We start from the raw sequence: 25,359 nt of genomic DNA, 5'->3' as shown, positions 1-25,359 counted from the left end.
TGATGTTTCTGTACAGTCCTTACACTATTTTCATTTAGAGTAAGTTTTCTGAGCCTGCTTTGAAGAACCTTTTTTTGTGATGGGTTTAGAAACCATGCTAGAGAAATGGCATGTGTTGTTCTGCTTCTGTAGGTCAAACACCTGTGGCCCTGTTATAGAAAGAAAATACACTGTTTGAGCCAAACCAGGTTAGTTTAATTCCCTTCTCTTTTTTTTTTTTTTTTTGTGCTTACAAATATATTTTTTTCAGAATAAGTTAAACTTGTATTCCATTACTCCTCATCATTTTCCTCTTCTTCACAAATGCCTGCATTCAAGGGAATATTTTTTTTCCCTGCTTCTCTAGTTACCTCATCAGTGCTTCAACAGGGTCTCCATTTAATCACTGACAATTCTCAGGCTTGATCAGGGTATGATGGATGAAACTGAACAGGTTTAGGCAATTTGAACACTACCAGGTTATTCTAGATATTCTTTAATGTGTTATTTTCCTATATTAATCAGAAATCTTTTTTCCCCCTTGTTTTAATTACTGGCTCTTTCAAGTCAAGTCTGAAGCAAAAAATGTCTTTTACAGTATAATCTGTCTCTTGAGATTTCCCTCTAGTTCTTCAGCACTTAATTTCATCATCCTTCTACTAGTTCAATGTTTCTAGGACCCTTTCTTGCTGTGTTTGGTGTTCCTGGCTAATTCAAACTCATTTTATGTTTTTCCAGTATTGATATTTGTTCTTTGCTTTTGTGTTGTTCCTTTAAATTTGATTGCAATAATCTAACATAGTTTCAATTTTTGATAGGCTGTCTTCCTCCTTCTAAGAAGGTGAAAAAATGTTTGAGGATTAATCCATTTGGTCTTTTTGTTTCCCACAATGTGACTGTTTGTGGTAGGTCACTGTGTGTTTGTCAGAGTCTTTCTTCAAGTCCTTTCTTTGTATTTTTGCTAAGGGAAGTAACCAACACTGTATCATGACAAAGTACCATGCGTGAGTTAAATGACATATGATGGTGTATTCTTGATGCAGAAAGCAGCAACAGGATCTGACCTGTGGGCTTTTTGCTCTCATGTGACAATTACTAGAGTAGAAGTAGGTGTTCATTAGTTACTAGAGTAGAAGAATTGTGGGTCATTAATATGAGAAGGAGAACTTGAAATCCTTGGGGATGCAGAGGCTAGACCTGTGAATTGCATGGACTTGTTGAAGAAAAATGGGCAGCTCAGGAATAGATTAAGAACCATACAGTAATTTATTTGGAAAAAAACGTAAGGACCTGTGAAACTTGTGCTGAAGTGCGCTAGCCCTGAAGCATTTCAAGCAGGATTGGTTAGTGGGGATAAAATGGCTCTATGATGCAACACGGTTATTTCTCTATCTAAATGATACCAGGTGGCACACATCCACTAGAGAATTCCTTCACTGAGAACTCAGCTCCTTGCTAGCAACTCTGGAAGGACACCAGAGGTTACATCAAAAACAAGTAGGACTCAAGTACTTTTTTGAAAGTTGGATAGTGAGTGGTGCAGGTTTGGTATCTATGTTCTATCTCTGCTGCTCACCAAACAACTTGCAACAGCAATATGGAAGAGCTGTATGTGTTTGATTAACCAAGTGTTGGTGTCTCCTGGGTGTAGTAACCTCTTTATTTGAGCTTAGTACACCAGTTTCTAATGACAGTCTTCCTCAGTGGACTTAGCTGTTTATTCATTCGTACATGTTTCTGGTTGGCACTGAAGCTGCTGCAACAAATGGAAATTTTTTACTGACTGCCCTGAGGAAATACTTTTGATAATTAATCTGAGAAAACTTAAGTGTTCAGAAATTTTATTAAATTAGGATGAAGTTAAAATGAGTTACTAGGATGTTTTATCAACTTGTTAAGCATGGAAGTATTTCTGAGTGCTGTAAGGTGGTGGTTTTTTTTAATTTGGTAATTTAAATCTTGTGAGTAGTGCCCGGTAACATGACTGTGCATAAGGCTTCCTAATGAAGACATAATATATTTTAGTTGCTGTAGCTTATCCATTTGATCTTTAGGGTGATACTGAACTGCAAATGCAAGAGTGTATAATATTCTTGAAAGCAAATCCACATGATTTAGAGAATTGCAGATGATGTGTAGAAAAGTAGTTCTGTGCAGTTGTTATTCTGATCACTCTGATCCTCACTAAACTGAAAGTTTTACCCAGGAACTGCAAGCAAAGAGGTTTCAAAAAGGTTTGCAACATTGCACAGTGGAGTATTGAGTCCTACAGAAGTTATTAAATTTGTAGTAGTATATAAAACAATAAAGGTATATATATCTGTTAAAACCTGAGATCCTGGGCACTTATGTGGAAAGTATGAGGATTTTATATTGAAAATTTCTGGATTTTGATATGCAAGACAGGCTGCCTTGATCTCTTGGCTATGTTAACTACACCATATTGTGAGCATATGGCTCTTGGCTTTCTTATAAATACCATAATGAATTGTTTATTCATGAAAAGCTGAATGCCTTCTATTGATTTCTGAGTGAAAATGTCTGTTTTTATTTCTTGACTGTACAACAGGAAGATGACAAACTCATTATTTATAGGTTTTCTGCTTGGCAGTCTTGCTTCGTAGTTTGTACAAACTATCAATTTGAAGCCTTAGATTCCTTAAAAAAATTAATATTTAATCTTTCCCAAAACGAAAAGAATCTGGAAAATTCTGAGAAATTTATTCCATCTAAGTGATAGAATTTTTTTCTTTTAGGATTCATTACTGACTAGGAAGACTTGATTAGAGTTTTTGATTTTTTGACATATGGTGTTTGATGAACTGTCTGGTCCAAGGATTTAACCCCAGTATGTGGGGCCTCCATTTGAAGACCACAGGTTCAAGACAGAAATTATTTCTGATGATTAGAAATGACGGGTAACATCTGTTCTCTTACTGGCAATCATTTCTGTCCATTTATTAGTCTACCAACATCATAATGCCCACATCATAATGATTTTAAATGAAGCAGAATGTGTCTAGTTCCATGGAGGCTAGTGATGTCACTTGTTTTTGAGTTAGATTTATGTAGTCATTTGCTGAATCAGAACCTGAGTAAGAGAATGACTTCAGTATAGAGTAGGCACTAAGTCTCTCATGAATCAGATCCCTTTGTTATCTTTAAAAAGTGATTTCTGAAAAAAAATGTTCCTTGCAGAAAAGTGGTGAGTTTTAATGACTTTGGAACATTTTTTTCCATCGTGTTAATGGATAGGTAGTATGTTGTAAAATTCTGAACCTTTCCCTGGAGAGAATCTGTAGAATAAATTATTACTTAACCTAACAATAAAGTTTGGGTCAGTTCTTTGAAATTATCCCTCATTTGAAGGTCATGCTGTGGCTGGTAGTGTTTCCAGCTCAGTGATTAAAAGCTTACTCATCCTCTTGAGTTTCTTCTGGATTGGTGCCCTGTGTGTAGGAACCGAGTCTGAGCTTGACAGGGACCAATAGGCCAGTACATTGGTCTATGGATTGATAAGGAGCTTTTTTTAAAGAGCAAGATATTAGGTACATTAATTTCTTTGGTTTATTTCTCTTTAAGAAGCAAACTGCTACATTTAAAAGTAATTTTTCTTTGCACATCCCAAGAAGCTAAAACTCGATTTATCCTCTGAAAGTTGTGTGGTGTTTTTTTTTCCCTTTTCTGTTTTATAATAGAAGAGAACAGATATATTTTCACTGGGAATTGAAAGCTTAGGGAAACGTGGACTTGGGTAGCCATTGTTTCTGTCTGGTTTTCCAGTGGCACACAAGCGTTCTGTATGGTTCCTCACTCTAGACCCTTCTTCTAATCAGAGAAGGGATGTGTTCAGTTCTTGGGAGGTCACAGCTCTCACTTGATTCTCCAGCATTCTCTGTGTGAAGCTCATCCATCTCACACTTGGAGCAAGCTGGACCTCAGTGAGTTTCCTTTCTATGTGTGATTATTCATCAGAGGAGCAACAACAGAAAGGAGCATTTACACAGAACATCTTCACCTATACCAAGCTTTCCGAAAGCTATGAGTTAGTCCTTGCAGGTTTCACTGAAGTGCTGAGTAGTCATGTTAACAAGGTCTTGCTCACTGTGGTACTCTTCAGGTACAAGCTCTCAGTGGAAGAAGGGCATCATCTCTGTTGGAGGAGAGCTGAGCAGCCTCAGTTGCCAGCAATAACAATTATCCCATTGTTTCCAGAGGGGAGTGAGGAGGGTTGCATTTCGTCCAAGTTGACAACAGGCCTCAGACCCTAACCTCTCTTGCCCAAGTAGTTTGACGCAGAGTTTTCACTTGGGGGATGTGCTTTTATCCAGGCAGTCAGTGAAACCCCATGCTTCTGGAGCAGTACTGGTCCATGCACCAACCAATGGGGGAAAAGCTACCTTAGATACTTGTGCAGATAATGAACTTTTGCTCCTCTTATAATAGATTGCTATTTGGCTATGTAATTTTCTTGTGCCAATTCCTTTTTTTCTGGCATGTATATCCATTAGTACCTCTATTTTTGCAATTTACTGAAACTGCAAGTTTAGCCAGGTCAGATATAAGGTGTATTTTGGTTTTGTTAGTTGCTGCCTAAATGCTATTAACTGTAATGATTACCATAATCGGAGTTCTCAGTACATAGTGGATGTACTTATTAGCTGTCAGTTACACATCTTTCATTCTCTCTTTTGAAGGATTCTGACAACTCCCCACACAAACCTCCTTGCAGGTGATTAGGCATAAGTTCACAAGCAGTCCCTTGTAAGCAGAGCTGCCAAGTGTCCCAGGTTGTCTGACAGCATATGTGACATAGTTCCAGGGCCATCAGGAAGTTGCCTGGCAGTATAGCAGCTGTGGAATGCAGCACAGAAATGCTACAGAAATAATTCTGGAATGATAGAAAAAATGATGTTCTTAGATCTTAAATTTTTCCTGGATTATCTGGGGAGACTGTAATTATCAAAATTCTATTCCAGGGGAATTGTTATTATGTGGTTGGATTTTTGGCTGCTTCCTGTTCTTACTGTGACAGTAATAGGTTGACTCAGCAGCAGACTTGAACATACTTCACTGACCTTCACAAACCTGAGTTTTCAGGCCTTAGCTGTTGAATACAGTGCTTAAAAGAGTTTTAAATGGTTTGCATTTGGGACATTTTTCTGTGCTGAAGTGATTAATGAGATGGATTTTAAACCTTGAAGTTGGCATCCTGTGGTTTCTTAAGGACAAATTATTTTTGTCTAAGTTAGAAGAAGAGGGTCTAAAGCAAGAAAAATAGTTAATAACAGGTATTCCACAGCTGCTGTGTGGGTGTTGTAAGTATACAGAATGCAGGTGTATGCATTTATGAAATATCCTTTTGGGGTGAGTTGTTGTTAGTGTGTGAGTAGCACTTTAACAGAAGAGTATTTTCCATGCTACAATTTCCAAAGACAGTTTACAGTTTAGTCACAATTTTGAAGAGGAAAATGTGGGATGAAGATCATTGAAATTATGTTGGAGACCTGGGCAATTTTTAAACAGATTGCTTCAGTTTCATTGGATGGTTCTTCAAAATACCTGGCTGCCTCACAAAAAAACCAAAACAACAACAAAAACCTAAACCAAAACAAAAATATCACAAAAAACCCCCACAAAAACCCAAAACAAAAGAATGCCCAAACTGGGAAATACATGGCTTCTTAGAAAAAGGTGGCTGTAGTTTTTAATGATTTTATGGTTAGCGTGAAAAATGTTTGAAGTGGAGGTTATTTGGCTTTGGAAGAATATGGTTGCCAAGGTGCTGTGGGACTCCATGTGTGGAACCTTCTCCTTCACTCCCTATCACAAGCAGCAGAGTGAGCCCACAGTACAGCTGGTCTGCTCAGAGCCTCCAAACAGTCTCTGGGCTTGCAGTGGTCCAGATGGCTTTTGCTCCTTTTTGGGACCACTATTCTTTTGTTCTGTTAGATGACTCCTGTGCTAGGTGCTAGTCTTTCCATTTCTATAATTGTTAAAAACAGTGAGATTTCTTTGTGTTAGTATTACTATTATTGAGATACTGAGAAACATTTAATGAGCTTTTCTGAGACTGCTGCTTTCTGCCGCCTCCTGTTCCATTTCTTTTCTTCCCCTGGCTTGATTGTGTTTAAGAGAACAAAAAGCAGAACATGTTGCTAAAATGATGTATCCCTCTGCTCATGTGTTTGTTTTCTCATTTCCATGTAAATTCTCTTACCTATTTATAGCATGACCTGTTTCTGCTATCTTGTGTTAGGAGCAAAGCATCCCTCATGGTAGGTTTATGCAGTGTCTGTTTGCTGAGGCTCTGATCCCAGCTGCTGCTGTGTAATCCTACAGCAAATTGGGCCAGCAGAGGAATGGAGATCCTTTGCCTCTTCTCTTAAAGAGATAATATTGCAGCTTCAGGATATGGTTCACAAATTTAAATTCAGTGCGATGGGGGGAACCTATGAAACTCCTTTTTGAAATACACCTATACACAACTGCATCTCACCTTCATGCTGAAAGAAGTTTATATTAAAAATGGAGGAGCTTTTTTTCTTGAGCAATACTGTGTAAGAATTGACTATTATAATAAAAAAGATTTGTTCCCTTTCAGAAGGCAGCTATGCTTCTTAGCTTTTAAGATCAGGTCTCTGAAGGATTACACTTTTAAAAAAATGCTGTTCACTTTTCAGAAATGATGTTCTAATAATAATCTAAAAAGTAAATTGATTAGATAGTCATTGAATGTGATTTATCATTTTAACAGCGAGGTATTGTCTTATGACAAAAGTTTTAATGCTGCGTTAATATATCACAAGAATAATCTAGAAGAAAGGAAGCATTTAAAAAATACTATTTTGATGTTAAATAAATGTTCCAAGACAAAAGAAGTCTACTGCATTTTTATATAATGATAATTCACAGTCCTGAAATTATAAGAGATTGTTAATTATAATGTGGCTTAGGGTCGATATAGTTTATTGTGTTCTAGTCTCAGCAACATAGGAAATTAAACTACTCATCCAGAATTATAAATGAAAACACTCTTAATTCTTACAATTTGTGAGTGTGCTGCAGACAAAAGACTGATGCTTCAATGAGATCAAAGTAATGAAGTTTAAATAAATTGGGCAATGCTTAGCCAACGAAAGAAATTGTTAAGTCAAATTATAAAAAAAACCCAAACAGATCCAGAAATGTAAAACAGGGTTGTTGTTTATATTAAAGTTTCTTATTCACAGTTTGCAATTTACATAGCAGTTTCCCTTTGGTTTGAGAGGATTTTGGATCAAATCTATGTTTAGTCAAATTGTAACTAACAGTGGAAAATTATAGACTCAGTAGCATGGTCTCAGGGAATGACTGCTAGAGAAGTACACAGTGGCACAAAGTCATAATACTTAAGTTTTCAGCACTTGCTGAGCACATGAAGCTAAGTGGGGTTTTGGAGGGGTTTTTTGGTGCAATGTGGAAAACCAAAAGTTTGTAAATGCTGCATATGTCAGAATGGTTTCTGTGTGATAAATTATTTGGTCACATGAAGTACAGGGCTGCTTAGGCTGACTTGCCTGTCCTGATTTTATTAATGAGGCCTTACAAAAAGAAATCTAAAATACAAGGTTATATCTGTGGTGGTAGTTTCCACGATGGTTACAGTTCCCATCTGCCTTATGTTACTTCCTTCCTTGATGCAGCTGGAGTGAAAAAGGGAGTCTGTTGCAGAGGAAACTTGGGGACAGAGGAGCTGAGGTTTTGCTCTGTGTCCTTGGCACTCTTGGAATGTTGGAATCCCTCCTTCCCCCTTGTCCGGAGGGACTGCTGTGTTTACCTGTCAGATCACATGCCCATAATAGATCTTGGGCCTCACAGGACATGTAGTATGAGGTGTCCCTACTCATAGCAGGAAGGTTGGAACCTGATGATCTTTAAGGTCCCTTCCAACCTTAACCATTCTATGTATCTCTGATTCTGTGAATACTGAGGCCTGATGACTGTGAGTACTAGTCTGTTACATGTGCAGTTCTTTATGCTTCTTGTCTTTAACTTTTCCCCTATCTCTTTCCTTAATTTAGCATTCTTATTTTAGCTTATTTTTCTTCCATATTTTCTTCCTCTATATCCACTTTTTTCCTTTTTATTTTTACTGCCTCTAATATATGTCAGAGCCTGTATACCCATCAGTCTCATTCTCAAGAATATGTAAAGAATAAATAAGGACTGGAGGAAGTCACTAGTTTATACACTGGTCATAATTGACAAACTTCTGAGTGATTATTATGGAGTCTTTTCTCATTAGAGGTGGGCTTCCGTGTACAAGTCTTGCTCAGTGCTGTAGCTGTGAGCAGCAAAGGGGCTGTCTTTGCAGGAGACCAAAACACTGGCCAATGTTTCAGTGAGAAAAACATGACAAGCATCAGGTAATATATAAGAAGTATGCCATCAGTTTCTGGGGTTTGCTGGAATACAGATAGGAAAAACAGAAGAGCTTGCAGCTCTCTTCGAAGGCTTACAGGCCTTCAAAGGCTAATGGGGCAATTACAGGTAATTGCTTTCCTCCTGTAGAATTTCACTTTTATTTTGGGGGAAGTAGGCAGAGTGTGGCCACAATGACTAACTGGAATAAAGGTATGTGATTTATTCAATGCCTTGTTTTATAATTAGTATGGAGGAGTAACTTGCTTAAAGAGTAATTCTTAAAACCAATTTAGATAAGATTGCTCTTTCACATGGAGTTTGTGACAGGGGGTTAAAGTTAAAAAATATTTTCAGTGTGACAAAACAAATAAGGGAGAGAGGGAGATACTCTCTGTCTGCTCCTTTACCTTGTCCACCCTGGTGCACTTGCATGATGGTGGCTTCATTGTCAGAGCAATCTCCCAGGACAATGGATTCTGAGTTTCCTTCTCTCTGAGGAGTGCCCTAACCGTTATGCTGGAGAGTATTTTGTACTTGATATTTATTATTGTAACTAGAACTTTACATGATATTAGGGGAAGGAAATTTTAAGTCAGTTCTTAAAAAACTGGAAATATTAGATATTCTCAAGAAAAAACTGCTCAGACTGTATTTACATGGGGAAAATACTTTCCTTAACCTTTAAGTTGAAAGTTCCTGAACCTATATTTTTGGTGAACAAAGCAAGCATTAAATAAGAAAAAACAAACAACCCCCTTCAGTTATCTGATGAGATCAGTTTTTGCCTAACCTATTCATTCATCAATATTATGGAGAGCTGAAAGAAGATTTTTTTCATAGTGGAAAATGTTACAGACAGTAATGCAAAGTAAGCTATTTTTTTTGACATGTTGTATTTCGTCTGCAATTTGTGGTTGATTTTTTTTTTTTTCTTTAAGTATCTCTAAACTTAAATGGAATTTGAAGTTCTACATCATGTGGGGAAGAGAAATCTAAAATATTTCCTGAGCCATCTCATATATAAACTGTAGTTCTAGTACCCAGGAACATTGAACCAGATGATCCTTGAGGTCCCTTCCAACCAGGCATTCTACGATTCCTCTTCCCAGTGTGTCAGATTTGTGGAATATGGGAAAGTTAGCCTTTCAACATGACAAGTTTTGCATATCCTGAGTACTAGGAGCTTTCTGCATCAAAGATGCATAACCAGGCCATTGGAGTACTTGCAAGTTAATGATATAACATCTGTGTTTTTGAATCTTCCATAACAACAAATTGCTTCTCTTTTACTGTGATGGGGACCATTCAAGCAGAAGTTGGTTATTATATAATTTCCTGAGAAGGAAGATTCCTGACCTTCCATAAAGCTACAAAATACTCACTTTGAGTGCTTCAATAATGAAAGTTACATATTGAGAGTCATGTTTTAGTTGAAAGGGACCTCCAGAGATGTAGTCCAATGTTCTGCTCAAAGCAGGGCTGATTTCTAAGATAGGTCAGGCTTCTGAGGTCCTGTCCAGTCAAGTTCTGAATATCTTTAAGGATGAAAATTTTGTAGCTTCCCTAGGTCCCTATTGCAGTGCATCACCTACTTGTGGTGAACCTTTTTCCTCCCTGTAAGTCTAGATGACAATTTGCTTTCCTTGTGTCCTTTAGCTGTGGAACTCTGAGGAGAGTCTGTCCCCATCTTCTCTATACCATCCCTCTTTGTAATGGGAGTCTATAAATGGGATCCCTTACTCTGTGCAACCTGCTCTTTCCAAGCATGAGTAATTCTAATTCCTGCAGCCTCGTGCTTGTGCTCCAGCACAGCTAACAATCCTAGCTGCCTTCCACTGAACCCTTGAAAACTTGACCAACTGGAAAGCTTGTGATGTATTTTTGAGGAAGCATCAAATACACCTGTCTTTCTAAAATTTTCTAAACTGCTTGCACAGAACAATGTCATAGGTTTTGGGTTTTTTTTTGTTTGTTTTTACTTTATTATGATCAGGGGAAGCACAGAAAGATTGTAATTTTTAACCTATTTTATTTTCATTATTAAATGGATGTTTTCTCTAGGTATTTACCATGAGCACTTGAGGTAATTACTGAAGATTGCACAATTTATTTTACAGTTTGTAAGGTTCTAGGATTTAATACTAATTAGGTGTCTTTTGATTGAACAGGGGGGAAAAATTGCTTGCTTAGAAGCACTTAAGTCTGAGTAATGTAAATATTCCTCAACCAAGAAGGCTGTCCTAGGCTCCCTAAATTGTTTCATTTCCTTACAGTATTGTAGTTTCTAACTAGAAATTAGGATGTTTTCTTTGACAGTGACCTTTCCTCAATGGGAAAAATGGAACTCACAATTTGTGTAAAATCAGTAGTCAAAGAAATGAGTTTATTCTATTAAGGCTTATTATAATGAGGATTTTAGAAGAAAAATAACGTTGCTCCAAAGGAAGAATTTGGTACTGCCAAAAATAACTGGAAGTACCAAGTGTTTGTAAACCAGTGTTTATTTTTGTTTGTTTTTAAACAAAACCTTTGAATAAAAAAAAACAACAAACAAGCAGTTTAATTAAGATGAATATCTGGATGTTAGAATTCATTAGTGTTCTTCCATGCTGTTGGTACTACATTTGAAAAAAAGCAACACCAAAGCCCCCCCCAAAAACAAAACAAAAAGAAAAACCAAACCTAGCTATCTCTCTGGTAACAATTTTTAGCCGTTTACAGACATTTTCTAATAAAAAGATTGGAAAACTAAGAGTATAAGGAAAGGGTACCTATAGTTTTCTATTTCTTAGATGAGTCAAAAAATAGGGAAGATCAGCATATGAATAGATTAAGGACATTATAAAAAAAATGCTGCCACTGCTGTGTGAAGCTGGAAGTTCTTCACCATTTCCACTCTTTCAGAAATAGATCCTTAGAGACTATTCTCATCTGTCCTGAGGTAGGAAGATCATGATGATAACATGAAGCAGATTTGTTTGATTCAGCTGATGACTGTGATCAGTCATATTTTATTCTTTCAGAGATGTAATGCAACTCTGTAGCTAATATAATAAAGGATGATGGTAAAAATTTGAGTGTTTGACAGCATCTGCAGGGACCTCATAAAATTTTCCCCAACGAGCTTTAAACTGTGACTGCTTCCCACTGCCTTTTCTTGTCTAAATGAGAATCATGATGTTTTAGTGTTTTTTTGTCTCTGCTGAATGTGGTTATCTTGGAGCATGTTGCCTGGGGTATCCCTTGAATCAAGGTTGAAAATTGTGTTGAACCCACTGAATCATAACAGCTAGTGCCAGGAGAGGTAATACTTACAGGCCTGCTAGGGTTTTTTTTGTAGTATTATTTGTCTGATAGAGGGATGAAGCTGCAATGTGACCAGTTTGAAGGGCTGTCATATGGCTGAACCTCTGATAGAGCCTCCAGTTTAAAAAAAATGAAAATTATCTCTTCAAACTTTTTCTGGTTTTCTGCAACAACAATTGTAATGAAATTTCTTCCTTCAGATCAGCTCACTTCAACTGGATTTTTTTCATGGGACTTCAACACCTTATCTCGTATATTTAGAGAGAGCAAGAAAACTGCGTTTACCAACAACTGTCGCTTTCTGTGAGATCAGGAAGATATTGTCTCCTACTGAGTCATTTCAACTGTAATAGTTGGAAGTTGACATATAAAATAAAACAGGGGTTTAAACTACTCTTAACAGACAGTAGTCTCTTAAGGTAAGAGACAAACCAGGCAATGCAGTTCCATATTGATCTTGTTCTTGGAGGAACTATTTGTAGTGCCTTCAACAAAACAAAAATCACTTTTGGTCCATGGATTTTGAAACTACTTCTATTAATGAAAATGTTATTAAAATTTTTTTTTTTTTTTTTAATAAATTCAAGTGTTAAAATGCTTGTTGTCTGAGAAAATGCATATCAGAATTTTTTATCATTTTTCTGACTCTAAACCACAGGTTGCTATTGTCATACTTGCTTGTTGGTGAAAAATTCACATCTTGTTCATCCCTTAAAAATCCATTGCTTGATGTTCACAAATAAGCTATCATGTGTAACTTCTGAATGGATGTATGACTTTTGGACCCCAAACTTTGGATTTTGTCCATAGAATTAATGAAATTCTGCAGGTTTTGGATATTGGTTCCACTATATACCATTTCTGTGTTATACTATGTGTTTTTATAGTTTTTATAGTTGCATTATGCTATGAAGGTGATGCAAAATTCTCTCAAGCATAAAGAAGAATAGGAGTCTGTGATATGGTGGTTGGCAGTACAGTTGGAAAGAATGCATCTGCATAGAAGTCTGACTGTTTAAACCCTTATTGTGTAATATAAATCATCTGGTCAGACTACTCTGATTTTCTCAAAATGTATTCTATGTAAAAAAGAACATGCCAGTCATTAGCTTTTATACCTTTCTTATGATAAAACTCTTGTGATGCTTATGCTTTTTGAACTTCATTTAACACCAGTAAGTATTAAATGGTGTTCTGCATTGAAGTGCCATCAGAGAAGATGAATCAGTGTTCTAATCTAAATAAAACCTGTGTAAGAGTAATTTCTAATTTTTATAGTCATGTTAAATAGAAGAAATCAAGCTCCATATTTGCAGCATTTCTTGACAGATACTGATGCTGCAAATTATACAGCTGTTCTTCCTCTGTATGGATTTTGTGGTACTCACAGCAATTTATAAGTCCAGAGTGCAGCTGCTAGAAGTCGTTTATTCTCAGTTCTGTATTAAATCTATCATACACGAATGCATTAACATTCAGCACAGACCTCAAGGGCTTATGGCTTTTTCTTTCTTTCTCTGTGTTGCTATCCTGTAAGTGTTGGTAAGGTATGCAGTAAACAACATAAAAAACTTAAACTGCTATACAAGAAAAAAGAAAAGGAAACAGTATTGTCTGCGATAAACACCAGAAATCAGCTCATTTTGCAGTTTAAGCTGAACAGCAAGAACAAAATCTACATTTCTGAAATTGGTAATGCTAATAAGCTTGTTTTGATGGATTAGCACTTCAGTTCCATTTACGTGTGTGCCACTCTATGCATGTCAATGGGACAAGTCTTCATGTTGCATAAACTTAGTATTCTCTGCAGTGTTTGAATTGTGTGCATCTTTGAGTGAGTGAGGGTATGTAATGGATTTACTTCATTCAACTTGTTTTAGTTGGGGATTTTTTTTTTTTTAATTAGAAAAAAGGAAACTAGCTTGTTTAAAATATTTGCTAAGTATTTATAATGAACACTAAAAATAGTTAAACTGTGACTGGAGTTTGGATGAATAGAGGCAAGAGCCATGAATATTGACTATATAATCTATGAGAAAACAGCAGTTGGAACAAGCTATCTGAGTCAAGTTCCTGTTTATTGTTGATGATTTCTCATCTTTCATGTGGAGATATTAAATCTAGAAAAACTGAGCTGTGTTCTGTTCAAGACTAGAGAAACTTTTACTTAGGAGAACTTGAGCTGATGGAGAAAGAGATCCTGAACTTCGGTGGCAGGTGGAATATGTTTAGATAAGGATTATTTGTATAAAAAGGCTAAAACAGAATGGACGAAATGTGAAAGATCTGTTGGTTTGGCATCTGTTAAACTGTGTATCGGTGAAAATTCAAGTGGACTTGATCTTCCACTACTAATAGTTCTACTTAAGTTGTCTCTAAGTAGCCAAATACTAGCAGAGAATTAAACAAATGATAATAAATATCCCCAAATCTCTTCTATTTTCAAAATATAAAAGAAGCAAGTAAAAAAATAATCCCATATGATATTATTATAATTTAATGGTGGATAAATGTTCTCCCACATTTTTCAATCAGTCATCTTCCATTGGAAAAAATCCAGGCCAGAGTATTTCCTGAAAGCTCTAACAGCTGTATTCTGTGCTTTGTACTGCACATGAATGTTGGCACTTTATATTTTTCAAAGATTTGAAATAACTACAGTATGAAATATCTTGTACTGATTCTTGCTTAATGAGTTTGACTTTTGTATGAACCTTTACATAATAGTTTGAACCTGTAATTTCTCATAAATGTCAGTTTTCAGGTGTCTGGACTCTTATGAAAGAGGTTAGGTCCTGCTTTAGCATATCTTCTGAACTTTCTACTTCTTCTGCAAGCTCCATGTTCTGCATAGTTCGCCTTGTATTACATAGGTGTGTATAAAAATATTCCTTTTGAAAAAGGTGCTAGGTTGCTTTAATATTAAGCTTAAAATTAAAATATAAATTATCTTGACTGCCAGAAATGTGTTCATCTGAGCTCTTTTCTCTCCAGGGCAGATATTAATCAGCAGATTATTTAGCTTATATTGTAAAATGAAATTTTAAACAACATAGGTCAAGCTGAACACTAAAAGATATAATGCTTTTCTGAAACAAATAATTACACCTCCAAGCTCTTTTGCTTTCTGTGAAAAGTTCTATCTCCATGTCATGTTAAGAATAAACACTGAAAACTAAGCAAGTTTACATAGAAAAGAAAACTATGCCATGAAACAGTAGACTTCTGAAGATTTTAAATTGTATTTGAAAACAACATAAAGATGTCATAAACTGCTGCTTTAATTTTTTTTTTTAATTTACAAATAAAAGATAGGTGCTTTACTCATTAAATTACATGAGAGGACTGGAGGCTGCTGGTGTGCCCTCATTTTAAGTTGCTTTTATACTAGCTATCCTAGATTTCAGGTACTTGAAATCAAGTTTGGTTGGTCTATCACTGACTCCTTCCCATCCATCATTTCTTCATCTCTTACACTTTTCCCAGTCTCACTCTTTTCTATTTTATCTCCTCCATTCCCTGTTTTCCTCTGTTTAGATGAATTAGTATTTAGGTTGTATTTTCTCCTGCTGTTTCCTCACTTCCTCTCCTTAACATCTTTGCTACCTGTCTCCTTCTCTTCAAGATGTGATAAGACCTTCTGGAGTTTCCTAACTTGTGACCTTTCCCTGACAAATGTTTCCTTTTCTAGTTCCAGGCAAGCTTATAGATGGCAAATGTGACCATAACTGTACTATGAGAAAACCTTTATGGGGTAATATATTAAGCAGTATACGTTTGCCGAAGAAGGATCACTGGACTGAAAGTTCTTACATTAATTCTTACAGGAAAAAATTGCTTTGCTGCCCTTTAAAATCAGTTACTTTGTCTAGGAGCCTGAAATTTAACAGAGCAGGATATTAGAAGTGTGAGGACCAAATCCTAAGATAATGGATAGAGAAGTGACAGCAAGATGTTGCTCTATCATTTGTAACTAGGCTAGAAGTTGCTGAAGCATGAGAGACACAGAATATTGTGCAGTAGCTGGAATCTGATGCAGCAAGGTCATCAAAAGAAACTTTCTTCCATAGCTGAACAGCAAATTCCTGAAAAACATTAGTAAATTTAATAAAATGGGATATTGAGCAGTCGTGGGAAGGGGTAAATACAGAGAGGAAGTTGCAAGACTTCTATTGGGAACCTCAGTTCTGTGAATCTGTTTCCTGCTTGGTCTAAGTTGACTCAAAGTTACAGTTTTATGGAAACAGTGCAAGGTCATCCTAGAGGCAGAGGGTATTACTTAAGGCTTAGGCCTTTGTAACCTTGATATGGCTTTGTACTATAACACATCACATTTTGTGTATGCATGCATAAGGCTGATGCAAACAAACTGTGTTTGCAGCTTATAGCCATACAGAGTATATATATTTTGTGTTTGTACATATATATATAGTGTTTATGTACACTGTATACATACAATAGTACAGTTTGGCGTGAGGTACTTAGAACTGCTGATGACTTCTGAAGTCAGGAAAAATAAACCTAGAGGCTGGTTAAGACTTTTTTAACAGAAAGTTAGCTTGGAATTCCTGACAAGTACATACTGTGTTGCTGCTTTGTAAAGGTGGGTTCCTATTTTTATCTCTAGACCTGGTTGATATATAAGATACAAATTTTGAAATAGTTTGCTTTTATGTGTTGTCAGTGGTTCAGTATGGTCTATCAGAGAAAAGAAATGATAAAGGGAAAAAAACCCACAAACGTTTTGGGAGTGTAATAGTTTATTTCATCTACCTGTTTGAACTAGAATATTCTCTGGAAATTTATTTAAAGGTATTTAGAAAAAAAAAGCCAAGTGTGAGCAAACTGGCTTTGGGAATATATGCATTTTATGTGAAGGGGCAGATGAGATATTTTAAAGAAAATTTTCCATTGAGGTTTCCTGCGCTGTGATGCTGGAAGATCTAATGAATTGCTTTCTAGAGGTAATGCCATGATTTTGATTCAGTAAATGAGAAATGCACAGAGCTGTGTTCGTTCACTGTCACTCTGAATTCACTGGCTTATGTTCTCAGACATGTTTAACTCGCAATGAACGTATGTGAGGTGAGTTTCTGTGCTCACTGTAGTGATCTGAGGAAAGCCAGATGGCCTACCTTGGTAGAAAGGACTAACACATAAGGAGTAAACAGGATGGCACTGTTTAGCATAGATAAGGCTTGGAATGTATAGATAAGGCCTGAATTGTGAGGGAAGGTATTGTGTGGGAGGATGCTCCCACAGAAACTTGCAGAGAAGACAAGACCCTGGTGCAGGCCCCAGGAAGGAATGCCGAGAGGTGAAAAGTGCACAGCGAGGAAGACATACGGCCTTCATCCCAAGGACCCCTGCCCACGACCACCAGAAGATACTGCGCAAGTGCAACAAGGAGGAGCTGGGGGGGGGTGGGGAACTATGCTAATGATTAATTGCAATAACCCCTCCCTATCCTCGGACACCTAATGTATATGCAACAGTATAGATGAATATGTATTACTTTGTGGCATATAATGAGCTTGCCAATAGCTCTAGGGTGTGCACGCTTGTGGAGGAGCGATCCCCCGTGCACCCAGCGCTGAATAAACATACCTTCTTTATAACCTTATTGGTTCTAAAGTCGTTATTCCGCACGTCAGTAGTGCAGCTCTATGATCCAGTGATGTTCTGTTTCTGCTAAACAAATTCATTATCCCAAGTCAGATGTTTTTCCCACTGTGTGTTTGTCTGTCTTCTGTACTCACAAGTCCCTTGTGTTTGTCGTAAGTTCAGATGTATAGTTAAAAGCACAATGTGGAGAAAGGCCGTTAGGGCCTGCCACTCAACTTCCTTAAACTTAGCGATTTGTAGAGTAGGCAGGGTCACATTTCTGACAGAGCTTGTAGCAGGTGATCCCTGCTGCTGGTAAAGGTGTTGTGGGGGCGAAGCCAGGGCTGGTGGCTCCCTGAGGGGAGGCCTGGCCAGCTGGGGCCCTGCCCCTCAGCCCTGTGGCGAGGGGAGGTGGGACAGGTGATATAACAGGGTTCAGCCAAGGGTCCAGATCCTCGGGAACACTTGAGATGACAAGGCAGGTCAGAGGGCAAATCTGGGAAGTCAGTCCGTGGAGCAGGTTGAGCCCTGGGGAAGGCAGCCCGGTGGTATCTCAGAAGCACCGCGGTGGCAGGGCTGAGCTCAGGAGGTCAGTCTGCGGGCTGAGGTTGGATTGGGCAGGCTTTGGCCAGGCAGGGGGGCAGCCATGGCTGGGCTGGAGGCTGACACTCCTACAACAGAGCTCAGACAGGGACTGCAGGTCCTGGAGTGAGTAGAACTGGGGCTCCAGGGCCCCAGGGTGAGGTGTGGATGGAGACCCCAGTGAGGCTGGGCAGGGTCTTTGAGGCCTAGTAGTGCTCTTGGGGCCCTGACAGGTATAAGCATCTAAATCCTGTGTGAAATCAGTATTCTCTTGTAAGATCTGATACAGCTGAGGACCAATGTGGCAGTCACTCTTGACTCCAGATCTTTTTTACTTTCTTCTCTGTGAGAGATCTTGGTCCACTGCATTGTGCTTCTGGAACAGGTAAAGTGGAGCCTTACCCAGATAAACAGGGCCTGAATGTGCTCAGAGGTGTTTGGGCTTTGCCATCGGCTTTGTTTCAGCACATAGAAGCAATTTGGCAGTCACTTTTGCCTGAAAGCTGAACACTAAAGCCCAAGTTTGAGCTGTGGTAAAAACGAATGCTTTTGTCCCCCAGCCCTATGTATGTATCCACAGCCCTATGTATCCACAGTATGGAACTGTGGATGTTTGTATGTGTTTTTTGTGGATATAGAACTTAATTCAGTGACATCTGTCTCTGCAAAGAATCAGCTAGGGGACTGTAGCCCACTTTATCTGAAGCTGCCTTTGTGAACCTTGTGTTGACTGCAGCCCATGCTGAAAAAGGCAGTGGTACCTGGATCCCATGTTGTGCTGATGCGATTACTCAGCGAACAATAGCTGGCTTCCTGGTGTAATGTGCTGTCAAACCTTACATCTATTGTGTGATAACAGATTTTTATTATTATTATTTTTCCCCCCTTCTTATTGAAGTAGTGCAATTGAAGCTTAACTGTGAAAGTAGTTTCCTAGTTTTCCATTCAAAGTCCTCTTCTCATTTATCATGTTTGACTGGAACAATGCACAGATGAGAATCTGTGACTATCCATTTTTTCCATTCTTATCAGAGACAACTAGATCTGTCCTGGGTAGGCTGTGACAGCAGTCTGGGGAAGTATCACTATATGGGGCCACTTAAATTGGCAGTGGTTGGAGACAGGATTATCTTTAATATTATCTGGTATCTTATGACTTATCTTGAGCTCAGCTGCTGACTTAGTATGGAAGAAAACATCCCAGAGCAATTGAAACAGTCTACTAGTCTAAAAAGCAGTTGCAATAAGAAAAAAAAGTGGTAAGCTGTAAAGAAGAAAAGACAAAAGCTCAGTAATGTAGCTGGATAAAATACAACTGCTCAGATATAATGATGCAAAGAGAGTAGTATTAAGAACCAATTTGAAGAACATCTCCATAGTCCCATTTGTCTTGTGTCTCTGTGCAGGTGGAAGATGACCCATCCATACTTAAAACAATCATTGAGTAACAAAACCCCTAGTCATAGTTTGTCTTTTTCTGTTCCTCTTGTTCTGGTGCTATGTTTTACAGTTCAATCCTATATGTACATACTTTTCTCTGTATGATTATTTTGCACACTTGAGTAACATGTTGTCTTGTTGCATTCTATGCCAAAATTCCTGTAGTGATTTGGGCAAGGGTCTGTAGGTACAGAGTCTGAGTCCAACTTTCACTGCAGCCGGATTTGATGCAGTGAATGCTCAGACCTTAGTCTATAGTCTTAGTTTGACAACTTGTCTAAAGTTATTGAATTAATTCAAATTTAGCACACTGCCCATCGACTTGTTTAGAACTGTGACTGTTTGGTAGTTCACAGGAGAATGTTAAAGTTCTGTTTTTACTTCTCAAGTGATATGTTCTATCAAAGGATAACTTAAAAGTAACTGTACACTTGCTCAGTGCTGCTTTTATGGTTTTCCTAGTGGTATATTCCCTTTGACAAGTGAAAAAGGAATTAGGTGGTTTCTGTATTTTTTTTTCATCAGTGGAAAAAGTTTGTGGACTATGGGTTAACAATCTGTTTGTAGAGACTTCTTCAGGGAGCTAGTTATATTATTCTGATAATCTGCAAATATTCGGTAGAGAAATATCTCAATTGTAGAGTTTGTTGCCTGTTTGTGCAGAAGATCAGAGTAAGATTATCAACTGTGTCTTCCAGTTCACATGAAAAATCTTAAAGAGTTAATCATCATGGTGGAAAAGAATAGCCCCCAGATATTTTGGGGGAACTGTCCAAGGCTCACAACTCAACAGCAAAGTAATGATGAATTTTGAGTCTAGTCATAATTGTTTTTTAAAAAGTGGTATTGAAGAAAGGTGAGGCTCTTCGTAGGTGAATTTGCCAATACCATGACTCTGAAACTCTACACAGTAGTGTGTGAAACAATAAAAAAACATACACACTGAATTTTTTTGGCTGTTTTTTTCAATGCGTTTCTAGACGCTGGGTTATTGACTTGCTGTTACTGACTTGGTGATACTGGCTTGTGAGTTTTGAATTTCTTATGAGCCCCTCATTCCTGATTAGACAGTACTGTTTTAGAGGGAAAAAGCTATTTGGAATGGCCTTTGAGTTTGTTTGTTTCCATGTGATGCAGTAAAGTAAGTCATGGTTAAGAATAGAATGCAACTAGACTGAAGTGTTGTATTAACTCACTGTTGTATCTCTAGGCTGGTAGCTTTCTTGCAGCACAGGAGAAAAGAGAGCATTCTGTAGTCTTGTAATTTAATTGTAGGAAAGGTAAATTAAATAATTAGAACAAGAGTCTGTGTTTAAAAATAAATGACACTTTCATTTTTTTTGCTGAGAGTGCACTGGATAAATTGCAGATGGCAGCTCCAAGGCTGGAGGTGCAGTAGTGTTTAGATTTGAGCAATTAAGTTATTCTTGCACAGTGGTGATTTCTTTATAAGTTGGTTATTGAAAATGTAAAAGTAAGTTAAGTATCAATATGCCCAAGAAAATAACTCAGCTTTCTAATTAGGATGATCAGCTGGTGAATGAATTGCTTGCTTCTTCTCAAAGCTCCACCTTTTCTCTCTTCCCACCCATGCCCCCCTTCTTCCCCTTTCCCCTCTTCAGACATAAATTCAGAAACTGTACATTAAAAAGTGGATCATGTGATGCTTCCATAAATAATATATAGAGAGCCTGATGCAATCCAAAGGAAAGCAATTAGAAAGTCTTCATCTTCAGAGCAGGCTGCAAAGAGCTTTGTGTGCATTTTGTTGTTCATTCTTCATGTGCCTCCTCTCATCATTTGAAGCTGGTGCCACAGGCTTCCCTTGTTCTGATGGTCTGTTTTCCTTTCCTTTTTTATTTTTCCCCTTAATTTAACTGTCTCACTCACTGAAGTAATCTTGCAAATACCTATTAAGTGGCTGGGTTTTTTTGTTTTGTTTTGTAGTTTGCTTGTTCAAAGGCAGAAGATGCAGAAGGACAGCAGGGAGAATTTCCAGAGTAAAGTAGTATCGGGTTTGTTAGAGTCCTGATGTTGGCTAAACAGTTGCACCAGTTCCATCACTTTCAGATACTGGGGCACAGAAGCAAACAAGAAACTTGTTTAGATGCAACGATCTCCAGATTCCTTGCTTAATCCTGTCTGCACCTCTGTCCTTTTCTGTTTCTTATGAGGGCAGAAACACCTGGGAGGAAAAACAGCTAATTTCCAAGCTCATTTTCTCACAGAAGAACTCTGCTTAAATACAAGCAAAATATGGACAATTATTGGTGGTGGTTATAAGACACAATAAAAAAAAATAAAAATGGGACTGTTTTACACAGACTCTGCTAATTTCTCATACAATAAAGAGGAGTCAATTGTAAGTACTGTTGTAGCCCGTTTTCCCAATCTTTGGTGAATTTACTTGATGTTTCCTTACACGGAGTAGAGATAGGAAAAAAATGTTTATACATTACTTGTCAGTTTTGAAGTGCTTTTGGAAATAAACAGCATGTTCTTTTACTGACAGGATTTGAAATCTAGCAATCAGCGAGATGAAATTGCTGCAGCACGTGCATCCCTGAAGGAAAATTCATCTCTCCTACGTTCAATATGTTCAGCTTGTTTGGAACATTCAGATGTTGCATCCCTTACAGCCAGCAAGGATTCAATTTGCAATGAAATACAGAATGCTCTCAATGTAATTTCTAATGCTTCCCAAGGAGTTGGAAATAAAATGGGACAACTTTCATCTCAAACAGCTACTCTTGGAAGTGCACTTGATGAGCTTGAGGTATGTAAACCTATGAGACTGAAAAATGGTTTATTTCATTAAAAAAAAATCATTGCTGTAGTGATGGACCTAAATGCATAACAAATGTATGCTATACTTAATCTTAGTCTAAATAGTATCATGAAAAATTATTTAATAAAGTAGGAATCACTTCCTTCAAAAAAGTTTAATTAAATCTTCATGTATGTTCAATATTTGGCTTCCTTCCAACAGCGGGGAAGAATTACTTCCATGTGTGTCGCTAAGGATAAAGACAGACACATCCTTTAGTAAGTGGGCAGAACTCATGAGCTTAGTTTACAAAGAACAGAGGTTATCAGATGATGGTGATCTCTGCTACCTTGAATGCATTTGAACAGGTATAATGCAAGTTCAAGTCCTTTAAAAGTAAAGCTTTCCATTTTTCTTATGGTTGCACTGACTCTTAGCAGCATGATTTTCCATTGTTTTGGCAAAAATTGTAAAAGACTTCCTGTAGATGAGATTACAGGCCATGCTTCTCATCTTGTATAATTTATGTAGGCTCAGATCAATAAAATAAATCGAAGTTTCTAAACACATTTGCAAATATACCTCTTTTTTGTTGTAAATTCTTGAACTCACCAGGTCTCAGCCTTGGAGCTCCAATATTGGTGATACATTTTCAGAATTGGTATTATGATTGGTTGTAATAGATTTTGTCTAAAATTGTCAATGAAAGGTTAGAGAAATCCATAGAAATATGACAAATCTTGTAGTGGCAGTTAATTGATGAAAACAGACCTCTCAGAGTTGAATCTCATGGGTGTTTCCTCCCCAGCCCCCAGAGGAACAGACTAGAGTTGCATGTTACATCATGCTTCTTTGCTTCTCACATTGGGTTTGAAACTTACAGTTTCTAATCAATTTTTTTAATAAATGGAAGAAAAAAAAATATTCAGGAGTAATACATGATTTTTTTACAATGAAACTCTGACAAATTATATACTTCAAACGAGAACCATCCTTTACCTGTTTTACTTGAAAAAAAAGCATTGCATCCTCTGACTGCAGATGAATTAATCCTAAGTGAGCATTGACACTTAAATGAATTTTAAAAATGTAATTATATTTATTATTTTTTTTAAATTTAAGATTTGGGATAATCACAACATGGAAAAAATTATTTTGGATTGAATTTTGTTTTATTCAGAAACATAAGAACACAGAAGTCTGACTGTTGTAAAGAGACATTTGTTTATGGAGTTTTAAAAGTATTTTTACCTAGGTAACACAAATGGAAATTGAAGATATGTGAGTTAGCTAAAGCACAATTTATAGAGCATTTAACTTGTTAAAATGATCTTACGAATTAGATGGTTACACTTTCTTTATAGGAAGTTCTGTTGGCTAAGGACCTGAAGTAACCTCTGCTCTATCTTGTTGCATATACAGTGCCATGAAATAGTAGTAAATAGTCTATTGGGAACAAATCTTATTAAATGTTTATAGTGTGGAAATGTATCATGGAGCTTTGCCAACAATCTCATATCTAGATGTTTTGCAATGTCATTCTTCCTTTGCCAATGATGGAAGTGTGAAAGTTATTACAGATTTATAGGTGAGGAAACTACCAGTAAAAAACAGAGCAGCTAACTCTTAAATCACTAGGTTCTTAAGAATTGCTCTTAAAGGCTCCATAAAACTATCCTGTCATTCATAAATAAATAGAAAATTGTAACTTTGTAAATTTAATTGCATACTAAGATCTGTGTTAAAAGAACATGTAGGTGCAGTTTATCTAATGCCTTTCACTGGCCCTGCATCTTCTGAATGTAAAGAGGTTGCTCACAACATGATGCAGGTCTGGCTTGCCTGACTCTCCATCAGCATATTCATCTGATGTGTGGTCCTGTAGCAGCCATAACCATCTAGCAGAGCAGTTAGGTATGAGATGTCAAAATACTGCAAATCAGTCCAAAATGTCAGGAAATAAAACCAGCTTTCTGGATAGCCATGATCACTTTTTTTGTTTTCACAGATTAGAATACCAATGAGGGAGAAAACTGGAATCTAAACACTCCTTTTAAATGTTCTCTCATGGTTAAGAACTCAGGTAGCTCACCACTGTTTGTCCCTGTTAAAGCAAAAGTGCTAGTTGCATATCTGGTGTCTTCTCGTTGGTTTGAAATTGGATTGTCTTTTCTGTGGAGATGTACTCATCATAAATATTTGATCAAATTGCTTGAAGAGTTTAAACTGTGGGCAAAAAGTCCTATTTGCTGGTTATTATTGCCTAGATGTTTTCTTCATTTAGACATGAACTGTGATACCTTTTTTGCCACTGCTATTTGTCCATCTTTGCATGAACTTACACTTTGGTATTAAGGACTGAAATGTGAATGAGTGAGACAGAGTATCAAATCTCTAACACTAATAAACCTGTCTTCCACATCAGAAATTATTGCCTTGACCTCTGTTGCTTTTATGGACATACAAATAGCTCTGTTTTTCGTCTTCATAATATATAAGCTCTTTCCTTCCTGCTTGCCCATAAACTCCTTTGCAGTGTATGATATGTATCTGGATTGGTGAACACTGGTTTGAGAAAATCCAGGAGTTTGGAAAGAGATGGTTAATACATTACCTTGATCTATGGTTGTATCTGCTGGATGCACATAAACACCTGATATAGACCCATAAACCATTTCAATGGTCTATCCTGTCACTTGCTGAAACAAGTCCGTGAACTTAGTTTTAGACTTTCTATAATCTTTCAGAGTAGACAAAAGAAAATTGCAGTAGCACTGGCCTGATTTCTGGTGATGCTCTGCAGTGGTATGAAAATCCCCCAATTTAACACAGAACATGAGGATACCGACATAAATTCACTATCTTTTCTTGCTAAACATATGTGGAAACTTGAGGACTGGAGTTCATGTAGTCCCAGTTTCTGGTACAAAGCGTAATGTAGTCCTAGAACATAATGCCACCAGGTCTTAGAGAGGTTGTTTAAGAATGTTTATTGTCCACTGATTTTATGTATGTTGACAAGAAGTGAAAATGGGGCCGAAGTGCTGAGACTACTTAAATAACTAGAACGCTTTTAGATGAGATGGAGAGCTTCAGGGAACAGTAGCACAGATGGAATGGCTGGAAAACCTATACTGACCCTGCATGTTGGAAAATACAGATGGCCATTTGAACAATACAGTAATGCAGAAGAACCTGCACTGGAATCCTTTGGAAATATTTAGATTAAGTCTGATTTTTTTTTTTTTTCCTAGTTTTTCTGGAGAACCTCCCAG

General features: G+C 37.3%; 1 protein-coding gene across 1 annotated transcript in view; it reads left to right on the top strand.

Annotated features, from left to right (window-relative positions):
• Window positions 1-25,359, top strand: part of CTNNA3 (catenin (cadherin-associated protein), alpha 3) — a 431,886-nt gene that overhangs the window by 65,921 nt on the left and 340,606 nt on the right. The window contains exon 6 of the mRNA XM_009994846.1: window positions 21,830-22,093. Coding sequence (XP_009993148.1) covers window positions 21,830-22,093 — 264 coding nt within the window. The remainder of the gene's footprint in view (window positions 1-21,829; window positions 22,094-25,359) is intronic.

The sequence above is a fragment of the Chaetura pelagica genome, unplaced genomic scaffold (genome assembly GCF_000747805.2).
Source record: "Chaetura pelagica isolate M959 unplaced genomic scaffold, ChaPel_1.0 scaffold112, whole genome shotgun sequence".
Classification (NCBI taxonomy): Eukaryota; Metazoa; Chordata; class Aves; order Apodiformes; family Apodidae; genus Chaetura; species Chaetura pelagica.
This window is presented reverse-complemented; position numbering and strand designations above follow the sequence as displayed.